Raw genomic sequence first — 18,842 nt, 5'->3', positions numbered from 1 at the left:
TTACTTACTTAATTAATTAATTAATTTATTCATCCTCTGCAATTTAATACTACACTGTGGTTGGGTTGTTTTGGTGAGCCAGACTTTTGGGAATATTTTCTCTCTTGTGCTTCTGCCCTCATCATGGGATCAAGCCCAAGAGAGCCTGCTGCAGGAGTAGAGACATGCAGAACAGAGTATTTAACTATGGATGAAGCTATCCTCCACCAGCAGCCAGCCTGCTGTGAGCAAACTCAACCAAGATAAGCAAAGTCACCGAGCTGCCTCCTATCTGTCTGGAGAAATATGAGCGTTAAGTGCTTATTATATGCCCTTTGGGTGTTGTGGCTGTCTGTCAGGTAATGTTCTCATGGCAACAGATAATACACACTTTGCAGACTTTAACCAAAAACTTTGCATTTTTTACTTCCTTCTGAAAATACTGCCTAATGACAATAACCATTATTTGACATTTCTGTCTTCACTCTGGCCTACTGAATCTTAGACCAACATGACCATTTACTACTGTACTGACCTGGCGTAGCCCACAGAAAATCAAGCTCTCACAACTCTGGGAGCCAAGTCAGAAAACAATCTCAAAGGAAAGAGAGAATGATTCTAAAATAGCTCAATGCAAGAATGGAGGTAAGAAGGAGTAGACGGCTAAGAATCAAGAGAGTAGGTAACCCAAAGAGCTCAGTGTCTTTGTATTATAGCTTAAGTGCATTTAGGCCAAAGAATCTATTGATATGTATCATATATTTGCACATAATATAAAAACTCTTCCAAGTGATTTCATATTTTAAAAACCTTTTGCTATTTTAGTGTTAATAATACAGATTACTGTATAATATATAGAGCAGTATCCAGGTAGATGACATTTAAAACTAAAAAAGTTGAACTCACATGTTCTCTGTTGTCATTTAAATATCATACATGTTGGTTTTCTTCCACTATAGGAATGTCAAGTCCCCAAACTGCTTAAGAAATTACACAAAGAATAAAGGGCATATTTACAAAGCTTTAAAAAAAAAAACCGAAATCCTATTGCCATCCAGTACTATTGACCTCATACACAGCTACTGACCTGCATTAAAGTTGAAACCTCTCCTTAAATGTCACTCCTATTATTGTTTCCATTTAAATGGCCTGCAACCTAATTAAATGTCAATCTACTTTCTCACAGTTTATAACATTTGACATTTACACCAAGATTCTAGATGTCACCCCCTGAAACCATCAGATAGTAGTTTATTGTTGGTAAATGTCCTCCCAGTTTACCTTTTAAAAGGACTAATTACTATATTTGCCTATAATTTTTTAAAAGATTTTATTTATTTATTCATAAAAGATACAGAGAGAGGGGCAAAGACATAGGCAGAGGGAGAAGAAGGCTCCCTGCAGGGAGCCCGATGTGGGACTGGATCCAGGACCCCGGGATCACGCCCTGAGCTGAAGGCAGATCCTCAACCACCGAGCCACCCATGCATCCCTATTTGCCTATAATTTTGACATGACAAGTTTATAAAGTTATAAAGGTTTATAAAGGTACCACAATAACTCCTTTATATACTAATATTTTAATTTAATTTTAATATCCAGAGGACAAGAAAAACATTGATTCAAATGTGAAATAGCAAGGTCTAGTGACATTTTCTTCTAAAGGTCACATTTCAGAACTATACAAATAAATTAGTAACATATAACCATTAAATTATCAGTTTTGTTCAGTTCAATCATAAAATAGGATATACACATCTGTAGGTGTGTGTTTTGAACATAATATTCTACTTAGTAAGTTAATTACAACTTCAAAACTGATGTCAAAACAAGTGAATAAGAACTTTTAAATAAACACAGTCTAAAAAACACTGATCTCCTTTTCACAAAAGGGCACCTGGGAAGCTGATATTCACATTACACACTAAATTAAATACATACTAGAGGTAGTAAAACCCTTACTGGTTATAATTCACATATGAAAATTCAAGGTTAAATTCCCTGTTCTTTTCTAAACTTAAAAAAAAATCATCTAAATATCTGTTATGTTCTGTATGTTTGTATCCTCATTCACTCCACCCTGGATTTATACCTTGAAACCTAATGCCCAAGGAGATGGGGCCTTTGGGAGGTGATTAGGTCATGAGAGTGGAGTGAGCACCTATGAATGGGATTTATGCCCTTACAAAAGAGGCTTGAAAAAGCCCCCTTGCCCCTCTGCCCTGTGAGGTTACAGGGAAAAGACAGCCATCAATGAACTAGTAAAGGGGCTCTCACTAGATACCATTTATCTGCTGATGCCTTGATCTTGGACTTGGCTCCAAGAATTGTGATCTTGGACAGGCTCCAGAATTGTGAGAAACAAATTGATGCTGTTTACAAGTCACTCAGTTTTTATCATTTAACTTATTATGGACCAAAGCATTTATCCATTAAGACCACAGAAGTTAAATTATAACACATACATAAAATATATTACGCATATATTAAAGTAGATTTAGACCTCTATCATATATTGTAAAATAAATAAGTGAATAAAGAAGTCACAAAAACAGTCTCACTTTTCTTAAATAAAAAACAAAGAAAGATCTATTTGTGTTGAAGTGCAATACAGTTTAGTGCTTGGTTTAGAGTAAAATCTGAGGTTTTAAAAATTATTTATTTAAAAGATTTTATTTATTTATTTGAGAGAGAGAGGGCAAGAGAGCACAAACAGGAGGATTCTGGAAAGCTGCTCATACTACATTTTAGGTTCTGTCAAGTCATTTGAAAACATGTTTGTCTTGAAAATTCTAGCTTTCCTTCATCTCACTGCTTGAACATTCCATTAAGGATCTGATTTCTATCACTTATCAACCTTGTGGACTTAAATTTTTCATCCATAAAAAGAATCCTTCATTTCCAGAAATATCATACCATATTTCAAGTCAACATTTCCATTTACAGATAAAGAAATTATTCTACTTTAAATTCTGTTTCAAGTCTTTCTCCCACAAAGACTTAATACTGGGTATTTTCCTCTAAATGTTTTCAGTGAATTAATTCTAAAAGAACAAGAATATACCAAGACCAAAGAATAAAACATGTCCAATTTAAAAACATAAAGGAATAACAGAAATACTACTATTAGCCCAGAATAAGAGATGTATACTAAAATGTTACATAAATCCTTAATCAATAATATATTTTAAAAATAAAGCATATAATGCTTTTTCTACTCTTACTAATGCTTAAGCTCTGTTTAAGCACTAAAATCAAAGTTGAAAATAACTTTCTGGTTAGCTTTCAGCATTGTAGGTTTTGTAAGCCTGAGTAATTTAGGGTCACAAACTATCTGACCACCAGTATCAATTCAATCAAACATCTGTTGATACATTTTAATTTTGTCAAAGCCTTTACCATTAGTATCTTAACTGAAGTCACATGTTACCACTACCACTGCCACCTCCTCCAGCAGAAAAGAAAAAAATATATATATACCCACACACACACACACACACAAACATATGTGTACATATATATACACATATATATGTAAAAATAAATATATATATATATCTTTCAAATAAAATGTAAAATATATTCCTGCCCAGAGGAATGGAAGAGATGCCTCTCTAATCCTTCCATAAACAGGTCAAAAGATCAAGGTCAGTATATATATATACTGGCTCTTCCTTATAATGTTGTTCTCAGGTGGGACCATCTAATTTTTTTTTCCTGACATTTTAGTAATTACACTAGATTCTATTGGATATATTTTTTTTATTCTATTGGATATAATACTGAATTTCACTTACAGTAACAAACCATGTTTTTAAAAGCAATGATCATAAAAAAAGCTTCTATTAAAAAAGTTTAAGAGGCAAAATTAGTTATCTAATTACCTATGAAGAGCTTCCATGGTCTCTGTAGGACCAGTTTTCAATAAACAAAAATTTTAAAAGCTAGTTCTAAATTGCTTGTCAAAGCTACAAGAACAACTGAATGGAAAACAGCATATTAATGTGCAAACAAAATCTGGCCATCCACTGGAACTGAAAGAAGCTTCATGATATGACTGTTACCACCAAGGATCATTTTATGCAAATTCTTTCTGTTCAATTTGGTACCAACCTATCCTAAAAATCATTCCAGAACCAACTAGAACTACTAGGATATAGGTAAAGCCAGATTACTTCATTTTATGATGTTTATCTGGGAGCAGTCAGAGAGGCTAAAGTGAAAACATGGCTGGTCACTCCTGTAAAGACAGTAGAGATATTGGCACATTCCTTAAAATTCATCTATCAGCACAGCTGAAAATATACTAAGCCTTATGCTTTGGATTTCAGTTAGCATACACACATACTGGTTAAACATGTGTGCTTAACTTGAAAACATTAATGCATAGAATTAGGACTATGATGCAGTTATTTACCCATATTTTATTTTATTATTTTATTTTTTAAAGATTTATTTATTTATTCATTCAGAGAGAGCGAGAGAGAGGCAGAGACACAAGCAGAGGGAGAAGCAGGCTCCATGCAGGAAGCCCAATGTGGGGACTCGATCCCAGGTCTCCAGGATCACACCCCAGGCTGCAGGCGGCGCTAAACCGCTGCGCCATCGAGGCTGCCCTACACGTTATTTTAAATACAAATAAAATAATCTTTCAAATAAAATTATATTAGTGTTTAACTTCCATATTCTAGGATTAAAACCTATTAAAAGTAAACCAATATTTTTTTAAAAAAGATTTATTTATTTATGATACACACACAGAGAGAGAAAGAGAGGCAGAGACACAGGCAGAGGGAGAAGCAGGCTCCATGCCAGGAGCCCAATGTGAGACTTGATCCCGGGACTCCAGGATCGTGCCCTGGGCCAAAGGCAGGCGCCGAACCGCTGAGCCACCCAGGGATCCCCGAAACCAACATTTTTAATCACAATTTTAAGCACTTCACTTCTTCTAGCCATCTTTTAATAGTTCAAGTCAATTTCACAACAGGTATGAATGATATCTGGGGTGAGTGGTCACACCACAGGGGAATTTTGATCAATCTGAGGTAATTATATTTAAAAATCTATATACATAATGATGCCATAAGGTGGTACAGACATTTTTTTAAGCCTTATGAAATCTTCCTGTATTCTGAAAGTATAACAATGGTGGGAGGGCCATTTTTTAAAATAGATTTAACTTTTTGGGGGGCTCAAATTCATTGGGAAGTTTCAAAATTTCCATAAAGTAAAACCAGTAAATTCATAATCAGTGAATTCAGTATTTATACTTATAGTCAAGTATAATTAGCAATTTTATTTTAATTTTTTAAGGATTTTATTTATTTATTTGACAGACAGAGGGAGCACACAAGCAGGGGGAGTGAGAAGCAGGCTCCCCACCAAGCAGGAAGCCAGATGTGGGACTTGATCCCAGGACCCTGGGATCATGACCTGAGCCAAAGGCAGATGCTTAACCAACTGAGCCACCCATGTACCCCTAATTAGCAATTTTAAACAAAATCAGAAAGTTTACAGAAACGATATCACTTACAAGCTGCTCCGATTTAACACCGTATAACTGGATGGTCTTTGCCACGTTTCTTGACACAGCTAATGTGAGGTCTGCATCTACAGCAGCTACGTTTAGTTCACTGGAGAAAACAAAAACAGACTTTAATTATTAGCAACATAGTTCATCAACAAAATGAAGAACAACATATAAACTTAAACCCAATAAGCAATGTAGTGATTCTTTTTATAGATCTCACTGATTGCTTCCAAGAATTGGTTGCATTGTCTCTTTTTTTTCTCTGAAATTAGCATTAGGAAAAAGTGCTTTGAGATGGTTTGGTTAATGACCAGTTTCTCATTAATAAAAGCACGTCATGTGTGGGTCCAGGCTGTGATTAAGAGAGTAAATTGTGTACAGATTTTTAAAGTAGCGCTCTTGTTAATACTGATAAGTGCAATTAGAGACACTGCATATCACAGACATCTGCAAGGAAATGACAGCTTTTGAATGGAAATCATGACCTTGGAAGGACATAGGCTAAAAATATAAATTACACATGATACATAAAGATGCTCAGTAGCATTCTGTAGAAATTATGTCAATCCATGCTATTTTGTAGAGTAGCTTTTTAAATATATCAAAAGTATAACAAAAATTTACTTTGAAATTTTAAAATTTGGAGTCTTGAAGTATTTTTCTGGCATACTTTTTTCAACTTTAACACTGGATTAGTTGGGGCTGCCAAAAAGGAAAATGAAGTATTTTAAAGACCGTGGAAAAAATACTAGGAGTTAAAAACTGGACAAAAACCCGTATTTAGTTATTGACTTTGAAGGAGTAAAATAAATCTTGGCACTTAATAATTTTCTTTATGAAGAAAGTAAAGGACTTTGAAACAACACTAGTGGATACTGTATGGAATAAAAATGCCCTTTCAGAAATAGTGAGACATAACTTTATTAATGATCACTTTTAAATTCTACTGAATACTGGTATAACTATGCTTCTTCAAGCTTCATATTGTATTTGATTACAGCACTGCCAAGCTGCCCAGAGGAATGGAAGAGATGCCTCTCTAATCCTTCCATAAACAGGTCAAAAGAGCAAACTGAGAAAAAAAAAAAAAAAAGATCAAGTTGAATCTAAGACTCTTCTTGTCACTACCATACAGAACAGATAACAGAGATATTACAGTAAAAAAATCTAGAGTCAGGACTTTGGAAGGTCATGATAATTGTGTAAAGATTCAAGATCAGGATGCACAGCAATTTCAACGCCATATAGGTATGTTTACAGCTGGATATATGCTCACAGACATTATACCTGTGGCTTCTTAGTCCTACTTTACATGGCTCCAAGTCACCATCTTCAAATTTGTATAGTCTAAAACAATCTAGACAGTTCTACACTTTGGTCGTATATTGCCTAACTACTATTTTTGTTTCTTAAAATGTTCACCTACAAATGCACAGACCTACTGTTATGACAACTTGTTAGCTGTGACAGGAAATGAGATAGTCTTAACTTCAAATTAATCTGGGTAACTGTAAATGTCTAAGGCAACAGTATAATTACATTGTCTGCAAGCATTCAGGTGGCACCTCTATGAGGATACCTTACCTTCTGAGAGTTTTAGAAGCTGTCACATTCACTTAGAAAGCTTAAAATAGGTTCAAGTAGGCGAATCAAGATTATAATCCTGTGTATGCCATGAAGCACTTTATGGATTTAAGATAAAAACACTAAGCTCTATGCTTTAACTTCTCAATTTGTAAAATTATTTTTATGATTATTTTACTGTATAAGATTATTTACTATGGAATAAAAATTAGATTTGGTATCCTTGATGAGATACAGAATAATTATAATAAGCTATCTTTCAAATGTACTTAAATGGTTTTATCAATTGGAATCTTAAGTACTTACTGTATGTGCACTGATTCATTGCAAAACTCTTGATTTAACTGCAGGATTAATTACTTGAATTCATTTGAAGCAAATCAAAACATCACTAACAAATGTGGCAGGCCTTTTACAGCATGCCGTTATATAAAAATACATACCTTGTTATAGTTTTAATGATACCTTCAAGTTCATCTGCAGAAGGAGGATTGCGACCACCAGGGGGAAAAACCAAGTTGATAGGATCAAAGAGTCGAGATAAAGATTTTGATAAATAAGCAGCTTCATAGGGTTGCAGTGAGTCTTTCAAAGCCTTTTCTGGGCTGTGGAAACAAAATTTATTAAAACCGAATTCAGATCATACAAAACTAAATGCTGTTGTATTGGGCTATAAATATCTTACTTAAAAACCTATCTTCTAGGGATAGGTTGAACATCTGGGAGGCTCAGTGGTTGAACATCTGCCTTTGGCTCAGGTCGTGATCCCGGGGTCCTGGGATCGAGTCCCACATCAGGTCCCCAGAAAGGGAATCTGCTTCTCCCTCTGCCTATGTCTCTGCCTTCTCTCTGTGTCTCTCATGAATAAATAAATAAAGCCTTAAAAAAAAAAAAAAACCTGTCTTCTATATAAAAACATAACTATATGAACAAAAAGAAGAATTTTGTTTAAAAAGTATACTTCATAACTAAACCTTTACTAAGAACTGAACGTTTTAATTCATACATAAGTCATATGTATAAATACAATATATGCCAGCATTTACCGTAGTCTGTCTTTTGAAATGAAAAGAATAACAATGTAAAATCTTAATAATTCGAATGGGGTTATGTCTTTGCTTAGGAAATCCAGTTTTTATATCAAAGTTTCACAAGAAAGCCAAGTATACAGAAATCTGCTCCACTAACTCGACTCATTTCCCACAGAACTCCTGGAGAGGGAGATGCACAAGGTCCAGGCTTTTATCAGCCTTCCCGTGCCAAACTAACAGAACAGGGACAAAATATAGTGTTTGTGAAAGTGCAACAATCACATAAATCCTCCCAATTGGAGAGGCAGAGACATAGGCAGAGGGAGAAGCAGGCTCCCTGCGGGGAGCTCTATGAGGGACTCAATTCCAGGACCCCAGGATCACACCCTGAGCCAAAGGCAGACGCTCAACCACTGAGCCAACCAGATGCCCCCCAATTGGAGTTCTAAGCTCATTTGTTTCACAACATTCTTCACAAACCAGAACTTAGCCTACTACACACATCTTTCCTTCTTACTCTTCCCATGCCTCCAATTACTTGTATATTCAGTCAGCAGTCCCATTATTGGGTCTTCTATTTTTCCTTTGGCAATTATATCAAATGTCTCTATAACCATCATTTCCATCTGCTTTCTTATTCTTTTTTTTTTTTTAAGATTTTATTTATTTACTCATGAGAGACACAGAGAGAGACACACACACACACACACACACACAGGCAGAGGGAGAAGCAGGCTCCAGGCAGGGAGCCCGATGCGGGACTCAATCCCGGGACTCCAGATCACACCCTGGGCCAAACACAGGCACTAAACCGCTGAGCCACCCAGGGATCCCTGCTCTCTTATTCTTATAATTAACTCCGTATCTCTCATATCGTCCCTGTTTATAATCCTCCTACCAGCCCTTCCATTGTCTTTTTCTTAAATAAATCCCCATTCATTCTAAATGTCAACCTTGAAAACATTGGACTTGCTCTATCATATAATTTATGAAACCTGGCTTTCTCCTTTCCCCACCCTTTCTGGTCATCTACAAGGCCCTAGAGGTCACAATGCTCTTGGCTTGTATATTATAATTCCATAGTTATCTCTTAACATTTCTCATTCAGTAAGTATTTCCCTCAGCACGTATTTACTGAGAATACTATGTACCAGGCCCTGTTAAGTGCTGGGAAGATGTAGATTACAAGTACTTTACAATGCAATGGAGAAATGAGCAGGTAAAGTGCTAACTATAGTGATATCTGTAATAGGTGAAGATAGAACACAATGCAAACAGGGAGGACCGTACCTAAACCGGCCTGAGGCAACCCTCTATTGAAGACCATGCCATCTATTTAAATGTCTTTGCTATTTTTGCTTCTGTCATTTACTGACCTTAAGAAGCCTCTCCTCTTCTGCAGATATTTCAGTTCTGAGTTGTAAGTACTAACATTCTTCCTGTCTTCAGATCTGTACTAAAGATCCTTGGTGACTACAATGCCAAAACTGATAGCTTTCCTAAAATCCATCCTGTATGAGGAATCTACTTTTATTTTAGCTTTTCTAGGGAGCTCCCCTATTTGAGTCATCATTTTGAACTACTCTACTTTTAAGATCTCCGAGCTTGAAAACCTTTCATACTCCCACTGTCCCTATCTCCTTCACTCCTACAAATACTATTAAGTCTCTACAATTTGCCAGGTAATTCCTAGGTGTGGGAAATACAGTAGTGAAGTCAGTCAATTAAAATTCCCTGTCCTAAATTGAACACCAATAAAAATTAATTTATTAAAAATAATAAATAATAAATAATAAATAATTTGTCAGAAAAAAAAATTCCCTGTCCTCCTAAAGTTTACTAATGAGAAACTTAAGGTTGCTAATGACAAAGACACACACAAAAAAGAAATACAAATTGTTAACTGCTTTATAAATATGGAATATGAGAGTTGTAAGTCTCAAGAGAAAAATGAAGCAAGCAAGCCAGAAAGAATGTGTTCAGCTAACCTTTCTCTTTCTCTCTCTTGCTCTTTTTCATCCTGTTTTGGATAATAAGGGAAGGTTTGCTGAGCAGAACTGAAGGGAAAGAGGGAGCAAAGTGCTAGAGACTTTCAGGATAAGAGCTTTCCAGGCAAAACAGGAAACGCAAAGGCCCTGAGGAGTGACCACATCTGACTTGGTTTGCCACAAACTTTGAGGAGCAGAGCACACAAATGCCAGGAGAGTATTGCAAGATGAAGTCAGAGAAAACAGATGGAACATATCATGCCAGGCTTTGTGTGTCAATAAAGGTGCTAGATTTTACTCAAAAGAACTTTCTCTTAGACCTTACTGTGATCAGTGCTATGGAACCCTTTCTGACTCACCCTCCATCAGTCTACTAGGTCTGTCCTTCTCTATCCACAGTCAACTCTTTCAACTATTAGCATCCTGATTTCTCTAATTCACCTTCCTTTCAAATCTCTAAGAATTGCTTATTTAGATGATCTCTATATCTGCTGCTAAGTTACCCACATATTGCAGAGGAAAAAGTAAATTGGATCTATTATACATTTATGCAAAACCCTTAATTTCAAGAGACTCTAAGTGCAAGGTATTAAGTTGAAATTCTACATTTGCAGCCCCTTGCTCGCTATAGACCTTTCTCCTCTATTTTACTCTAAGACCAAACCACTGGCAATGACCTTCATCAACTCAGACTTCTGTGGCTTTTTACCCCCTCTGTGACTTCATCTACTCTCTGTGATTGTCCTATTATCACAAAGAAAGAAGTAGCTTTATTCCTTCATCCATATTAAAACTTTTCAGAAGAACTGAATCTACTTCTCTTCCCATCCTTTCTTAAAAAAACTGCTTTATTGAGAGAATTCATTCAATTCAACCATTTTTAAAAATGTACAACTTAAAGGATTTCAGTATAGTCACAGATATGGGCAACCATCACCGTGTTGTTTTAGAACATTTTCATCACCTCAAAAAGAAACTTCATATCCTTCAGCTATAAACCCTTTTACTTCTCACTCCATCCCCAACCCTGAGCCACTGCTAATACTGATCTAATTTTTATTAGATTTTGCTATTCTAGACTTTCATATGAATGGGATCAAACAATATGTGTTTTCTGTGACTGGCTCCATTCACTCAGCATAATGTTTTCAAGGTCTATTTACATTGTAGCAAGTATTGGTACTTCATTCCTTTTTATGGCTAAATAGCATTCCATTGTATGGATAAACCACTGTATTTTACCTTTTTGCGAATGGATATTTGGGTTCTTTCTATCTTCTGGCTACTATGAATAATGCTGCTACAAACATTTGTTACAAATTTGTGTAAACATTAAAAAAATCTGTTTAATGTTTTGTTTTGTTGGAAAATACATATAACAAAGTTTACCATTTTAGCCATTTTTAAAGTGTACAGTTCAGTGGTATTAAGTATATCCCTTCTTGATTGTGCAACCATTACCACCATCCATCTCCAGAACTTTTTCATCCTCCCATACAGAAACTATATCCATTAAACAATAACTCCTGATTCCACCCTCCTCAAACATGTTTTAACTTGTCTAGGCATATGCCTAGGAGTAGCATTGTTGGGTCATATGCTAACTGGCTTTAATAGTTTAAATAACTACAAAATGATTTCTAAAGACCTGTGTCATTTTAGATTTCTACCAGCAATGTATGAGGGTTCTCATTGCTTCACATCTTTGCCAACGCTTGTTATCTTTTTGATAAAGGCATGCTAGGGGTGTAAAGTGGTAACTCACTGTGATTTTGATTTGCATTTTCCTAATGGTAAGGATATTTTCATGTGCTTATAGGCCATCTTTCTATGTTCTTTGAAGATATGTCTACTCAGAGCCTTCTTCCATTTTTTAATTGGGTAAATTGTCTATTATTGTTGAATTCAAAGGTCTCTTCCATATTCTACATACAAGTCCGTTGACAGATACAGGAGCTGCAAATATTTTCTCTCAGTCTTGATAGTATCTTTTGAAGTACAAAAGTTTTAATATGTGAAATAGTACAATATATATATTTTTTCTTTGGTTGCTCATGCTTTGCGGTCATAGCTAAGAGTTCTTTGGCAGATCCTAAGTCATCTAGACTTGCCTCTATATTTTCTTCTGTTTTATATTTTTGATCTTACATTTAGTTTTTTTTTTAAGATTTTATTTATTTATTCATGAGACACACACACAGAGAGAGAGAGAGAGAGAGAGAGAGAGAGAGAGAGAGAGGCAGAGACACAGGCAGAGGGAGAAGCAGGTTCCACGCAGGGAGCCCAATGCAGGACTTGATCCCGAGTCTCCAGGATCACGTCCTGGGCCGAAGGCGGTGCTAAACCACTGATACATCAGGGCTGCCCTGCATTTAGTTTTTTGATCCACTTTGAGTTATTTTTTTATATATGGTGTGAGATAAGGTTCCAGCTTTATCCTTTAGAATGAAACTATCCAGTTGTCTTACCATCATTTGTCAAAAAGAGTTTTCTTTCCCCATTGAATGCTCTTAAAGCTTTTTGAAAAGCAGCTGACCACTGATATATGGCTTTTTTCTGGACTCTCAATTCTTTTTTTTAAAAAAAGACTTTAATTATTTATTTGAGGTGGGGGGAGAAGGAGAGAACACACATGAGCACGGGAGGGACAAAGGGAGAGGGGAAGCAGATGCCCCACTGAGTAGGGAGCCTGACTCAGGGCTCCATTCCAGAACCCCAGGATTATGACCTGGGCTAAAGGCAGCCACTTAACTGGCTAAACCACCTAGGCATCCTTGGACTCTCAATTCTATTCCATTGATCAATATGTCTCTCCTTGTGCCAGTGCCATATCATCTTGATTACCATTGCTCCGTATTAAGTTTTGCAATTGGGAAGCATGACTCTTACTCTATTTTTTTTTTTTCTTGAAAACTGGTTTGGTTATTCTAAGTACCTTGCAATTCCATATAAACTTTAGAGTCAGGTTGTTACTTTCTACAGAGAAGTCAGCTGCGATTCTGACAGCAACCTAGGTGAATCTGTAGATCCGTTTTGGAAATACTGCTATCCCAACAATGTTAAATCCTGTGATCCATGAACATGAAATGTTTTCAATTTATTTAGATCTTCAATTTCTTCTTAAGTATTTTATCTTTGGTGGTATTACTGCTATATATAGCAGCAGGTCTATTAATATTACAAATCCAACAATAAGTTGTTAATAATTATCAGTCAACCATCTGTCATTGTTTCCATAGCACATTATAGCTACCTCCTCTATGCTGTTTTGGAAAATTTATACACACACATTACATTTCTACATGTTATAAGCCCAACAATATATTCTATATATGTTTTATACAACTACACTTTAAATCAGTTAAGACAATAAAGGAGAAAATATGCATTTATAGTATTTTTTATAATTTCTTTACTGGTACTTTTTGTTTATGTGTATTTGAGTTACTAACTGAAATTACTTGGTTTTGGTCTGAAGAACCTCCTGTAATATTTTTTGCAAGTTAGGTCTGCTAGCAACAAATTCCCCCAGTTTTTATTTATCTAGGTAAGTCTTTACTTCTCTTCATCATGAACAACAGCTTTACTGGATATAGGATAGTTGGTTCAGTTTCTTTCCTAAAGCACTTTGAGTCCACCATCTTCTAGCCTCCTTTGTTTCTACTGAGAAGTGAGCCGTAAATCTTTTGGGGTTCCCTTGTAAGTGGGAAGTAGTTTTTTTTGCCTGCTCTGAATATTTTCTCCTTGTCCTTCACTTTGAACACTTTTACTATGATGTGTCTGTTTGTGGTCTTTATGTGTTTATCCTACTTGGAGTTTGTTGAGCGCCCTGGGTGTACATGTTGTTTTTCAATAAATTTGGGAAGTTTTCAGCCATTCTTTCTTTGAATATTTTTTCTTCTCCTTTCTCTCTCCTCTTACTGTGGCACTCCCATTACATATGTTTAATTGTTAATTACATTTCTCTGAGGCTCTGTTCATTTTTCTTCATTTTTTCCTATCTGTTCTTAGGCCTACACAAATCTAGTTTCTAGTTGGCTTTTTTAATGCCAATTCTACTGTTGAGTCCTTCCAGTGATTTTTAAAAATTTTAGTTTACCTAACTATTCAACTCCAGCATTTCTATTTGATTCTTTTTTATAATGTTCATCTTTTTATTGATATTCTCTTTTGATGCATCATTGTCATCATATAGTCCTTTAATCATGCTTTCCTTTAGTTCTGTGAACATATTTCTAATGACTAATTTGAAGCCTTAGTCTATTAAACCTGAATGTTCATTCACTCTCTGTGAATAAGCAGTCTCTGTTGCTTGTTTGTTTGTTTGCTTTCCTAGTGTATGGGCCATACTCTTATTTTTTTGTATGTCTCATTATTTTTGTTAGAAACTGGACATTTCAGATAATATGCTAGATCTCTGTACCTCTAGCTTGTTATTGTTATTTGCTTGTTTAGTGACTAGCTAGATTATTTTAGTGAAGTCTATTTCTCCCCTGCAGTGTGAAACCTTTGTTAGAGAGGCATAGCTTTGGGTATGCCCACAGTCACCCAGGGAGAACAGTTGGACCTGATAGGGTTCCATTACCGCTCTTTCTTGGACTACACTCAGCTGCTGCAGATTGCTCTATTGTTTTCAATAGACCATGAATTCCTTTACAAGCTAATCCAATCTAATTGTAGCTCCTTTGATAAAATAACTTCTGAGGTCATGTTTGATATTTGTTCTGATCTCCAAGAACTCCTTTCAGTTGTCTTATTCCACAGATCTCTCCTAGGAGCTAGTTAGCCTATAGTATAGTCTGTATCTTCTTTATCATGAATATCCTCCCCATTGCCCTTCACCATAACCTCCACTGCTTCTGAGAATGTCCTCAGCTTTAAGCTTTCCCAGGCTTATTGCAAATGATGTCAGTTACTTTCAAGGAAATTAATGGTTAAGGTTTTAACTGCTTGCTTCTTCCCCAAGGAGAATTTTTGTGCCAGAGCTCTGGGACTAAAGGTGGAGAAAATGGCAAGCCTTTCTCTGAGTGACATCTCACTTTAGGAACTTATTGGTGGGGTGTGGGGCCAGCAGCCTGAGGTCCTCTCAGCTTGCCTTTCTTGGCATGGAACCACTATTTTAAAAGTGGGAAGTTTATTGTATTTTCAGAGAGTCCAAAAGATAGAGACTCTACCCCTTGAGTAGGGTTGTGCACAATTAAAGAAGCACCCCACCTCTTGATCTCACTTGCTTGAAACTTAGCCTCAGCTACAGAAATGAGGGCAGGATGAGAAGTGCTGAGGTTCTGCTCCTCTTAGGAAGGAAGCCTTCCTGTTGGGAGTTGGCGTAGAGGGGGCCCTTGGCTCTTGACTGCTACAGTCTGAGTGGAGTCTATGCCTTGCTGAGCGGGTAGAAGGAGAAGGGAGGGAGGAAACAGTCTTGGTTCAAAGATCACAACCTCTTACAAAACTGTTACTGAATGTTCATAGATTTTGAGTACATGACTTTTCATTTGTTATTTGCTTTTAGGACCATTTTCAGAGGTTTTGGAAAAAAGGCTTTTTTTCCTTCAGTTTCACTGGTGGGTAGGTCAGGGGAATACGGCATATTGTCACCCCAGAAGTGTCACCCCAATCTTCTCCCATTTTGTCTTTCATCAATTCTAACAATGCTTTTGTACCTACCATTCCATATCTAGGCATGATTTAGATCTCAGGTCAAATGTCACCTTCTCATAGACGTCTTCCCTGATCACACTATATAAAGCATGCTATCACATTATCTTATTTTCTTCATAGCAATTACCACTACTGAAAATACAGCATGAATACTAAAAGGTAAAAAAAAATTGCTAACCTAGTTACTTGTTTCTTGACTATTCTGATTCTTCTAGGGCCTTGTCCCATTCATTACTTCTTTCTTGCATCTCCTATCTCTTTCTCTCTCCACCAGCTACTTCTATTTATAAACACTGTCCAATCTCTCTATCTTTACTAAAAACAAAACAAATTTCCTTTAGCTCAGTTAACATGGTCAAATTTATGTTTTCTTCTCTACCTTACTTCTTGAAAGAATATTAAAAACCCATTGTATTTGTTTTCTCATTACCTTCATGATTTTTTGGCTTCTTAAGTATATGGATCATACCTCCTCTTCCCCACCAACTACTTAACTGAATTTGACCTCCAGAAGTTGACAATAATATCGCATTAATCAAAACACAGCAGGTTTTTCCTGATTTTTTTCTCTCTCCATTGAATTTATTGCTCTCCCTCCACTCCTTTTTAATTTTAAAGAAAAGCACAAAATGCCAAACAAAAATTCTACCTCCTGGAGACAAACCACTATCACCTTTTGCTGTGCATACTTACAGATCTTTTTAAGGGCAAGAATATGGATTTAAAAAATAGAACTCCCCCCCCCAAAAAAAAAAATAAAAAAATAAAAAAATAAAAAATAGAACTAAGCCAAAAATAGAATAATATATTCTATTTTACATACTTAAAAACTTACTAGATCTTTATAGATCAAGAGATGAGTTTAGTTCTCGTGCCCTTCTTCATTAGTTCTTATATAATCTCCAAGTTTAGCATAAAAGAGTTATGGAAGAGAACAATATAGTTTCAGTCTATCATCCTAGCCTACTGTCATGCCATTTATTTTGCCAAAGAAAACTTCTACATCCTGTATTTCATTAGCTAGAACTTCTTACAATGGTGGATACACTAGGTATTTAGAAAACTAAAAACTGAAAGAGAAATATTTAAATCCACCTAACATCTTTTTTTACAAGGTAGGTGTTAAGAATTTGCTGTTATCTGAGTCAGCATTGTCACAGTAAATGATTCTAGTTTTTTTTTTAAGAGATCTTATTTATTTATTCATGATAGACATAGAGAGAGAGAGAGAGAGAGAGAGGCAGAGACACAGGCAGAGGGAGAAGCAGGCTCCATACCGGGAGCCCGACGTGGGACTCAATCCCAGGACTCTAGGATCACACCCTGGGCCGAAGGCAGGTGCTAAACCGCTGAGCCACCCAGGGATCCCCATGATTCTAGTTTTCAAAGAAAATGTGCAAGCCAATCAATTGATTTGTTGTTCAAAGAGAAATTTGAAAATAATACTTTTTCAATTTAGGAGGAAAGTTGGATGGCTTAAACTTACGAGATGGTATATTTTTTTCCAAAGTTGCACCTAACTATATGGCTACATATACTGTACTTTATGAATAAGCTAAGAGATTTGAGGTTTAATTGTGACTATACTCAGTTTTTTTCCTACCACACTGAGAAGCTATCCCAGCATAAGATTTATTTCCTCTATAGTTCCTGAACACACTAGTTACTTTTATGTCATATTTATGCCAGTGGTCTATCAATGATACTATCTGATGTAATGACAGGTATATTACCAATTAAAAGATGGTGACCACATATGCTCATCTTCTAGCTTCTCCTCACCCTATGTGGTGCTATATTTTACATCAGATTCCAGTTAGGAACCAGGCTGCTCAACTAAGGATCACATCTGACTTCTTCATTTAAGTGTTCCAAAGTCTTCTACAGTATACATATAAATCATGATAATTATAAATATATAGAAGATTAACATATTCCCAATTTCTAGTTCATTATAAAAACAGTAACAAAATCCTTATCATGACAACAAATAGGCTTGATTAAGCAACATACTCGTAATCTGGCTTCTTTGGTATGAATATGTCTTGTGTATCATCGTCCATCTGTTGTAGGTCAACATAAAGGTCTGTAGTTCCACTTGCATTAAACTTTCCTTGAATATTTTGGCTGTATTGTTGAAGACGCTTCCATAAGTCATTGTAAAGGCGTAATAATTTAGGGTATTCTCCTTCAAATGCCTGTTTCAAAAACATAGAAGCTGCCAAGCCAAAAAATAACATGGATAAGGTAAACAATAAAATAAAATGTAGCAAATAAATTTTCTTTTATCTATGATGATGGTAGAAAATATACTCTAATAAGGCTTTTTAAAATAATGCTAGTAAAGGTAATTTTTCTCTTACACTAATCACTGCATTTGATATGTGCATATTTTGAAATCTAATCTATAAGAAAACAGGCAAATCAACAATTAGAACTAAAGATTTCAATTCCTTCTCTCGCAATAACTGATAAATCCAGTACACAGAAAGTCAGTAAGCATATAGAAAACCTAAACAATATCTAAATTCACTTGACATTTATATAATACTTCATCCAAAACAACAAAGTACACATTTTGAAGTGCAATATGAAGATCAATAATATTTGATGCCATAAAACAGTCTAAATAGATACAAAAACTTTCAAGTTATACGAAGTATTAGAAATCAGTAGCAGAAAGAAATCTTTAAAAATCCTGGGTAAGTACCAGAAGTAGAATTGCCAGATCATATAGTTCTATTTTGAATTTTTTTGAGGAACCTCCACAATATTTTCCACAGTGGCTGCACCAATTTACATTCCTATCAACAGTGTAAAAGGGTTCCTTTTTCTCCACATCCTATTCACTTATTTCTTGTCTTTTTGATTCTAGCCATTCTGACAGATGTGAGGTAATAGCTCACTATGGTTTTAATTTGTTTCCCTGATGATTAATGATGCTGAGCATCTTTTCACGTACCTGTTGGTATGCCTTCTTTTGTAAAAATGTCTATGCCCATGTTTAATTAGGTGATTTATTATTTTTTTGTACTAAGTTGTATGAGTTCTTTATATATATTGGATAGTAGC

General features: G+C 35.6%; 1 protein-coding gene across 1 annotated transcript in view; it reads right to left on the bottom strand.

Moving 5' to 3' along the window:
• Positions 1-18,842, bottom strand: part of COG5 (component of oligomeric golgi complex 5) — a 282,416-nt gene that overhangs the window by 52,431 nt on the left and 211,143 nt on the right. Inside the window, exons 12-14 of the mRNA XM_055300749.1 lie at positions 17,784-17,988; positions 7,537-7,698; positions 5,513-5,612 (exon numbers count right to left, since the gene is read on the bottom strand). Coding sequence (XP_055156724.1) covers positions 5,513-5,612; positions 7,537-7,698; positions 17,784-17,988 — 467 coding nt within the window. The remainder of the gene's footprint in view (positions 1-5,512; positions 5,613-7,536; positions 7,699-17,783; positions 17,989-18,842) is intronic.

Source organism: Nyctereutes procyonoides, unplaced genomic scaffold, assembly GCF_905146905.1.
Source record: "Nyctereutes procyonoides isolate TBG_1078 unplaced genomic scaffold, NYPRO_anot_genome, whole genome shotgun sequence".
Lineage (NCBI taxonomy): Eukaryota > Metazoa > Chordata > Mammalia > Carnivora > Canidae > Nyctereutes > Nyctereutes procyonoides.
The sequence above is the reverse complement of the archived record's forward strand: the minus strand, read 5'-3'. Positions and strand labels throughout refer to the sequence as shown.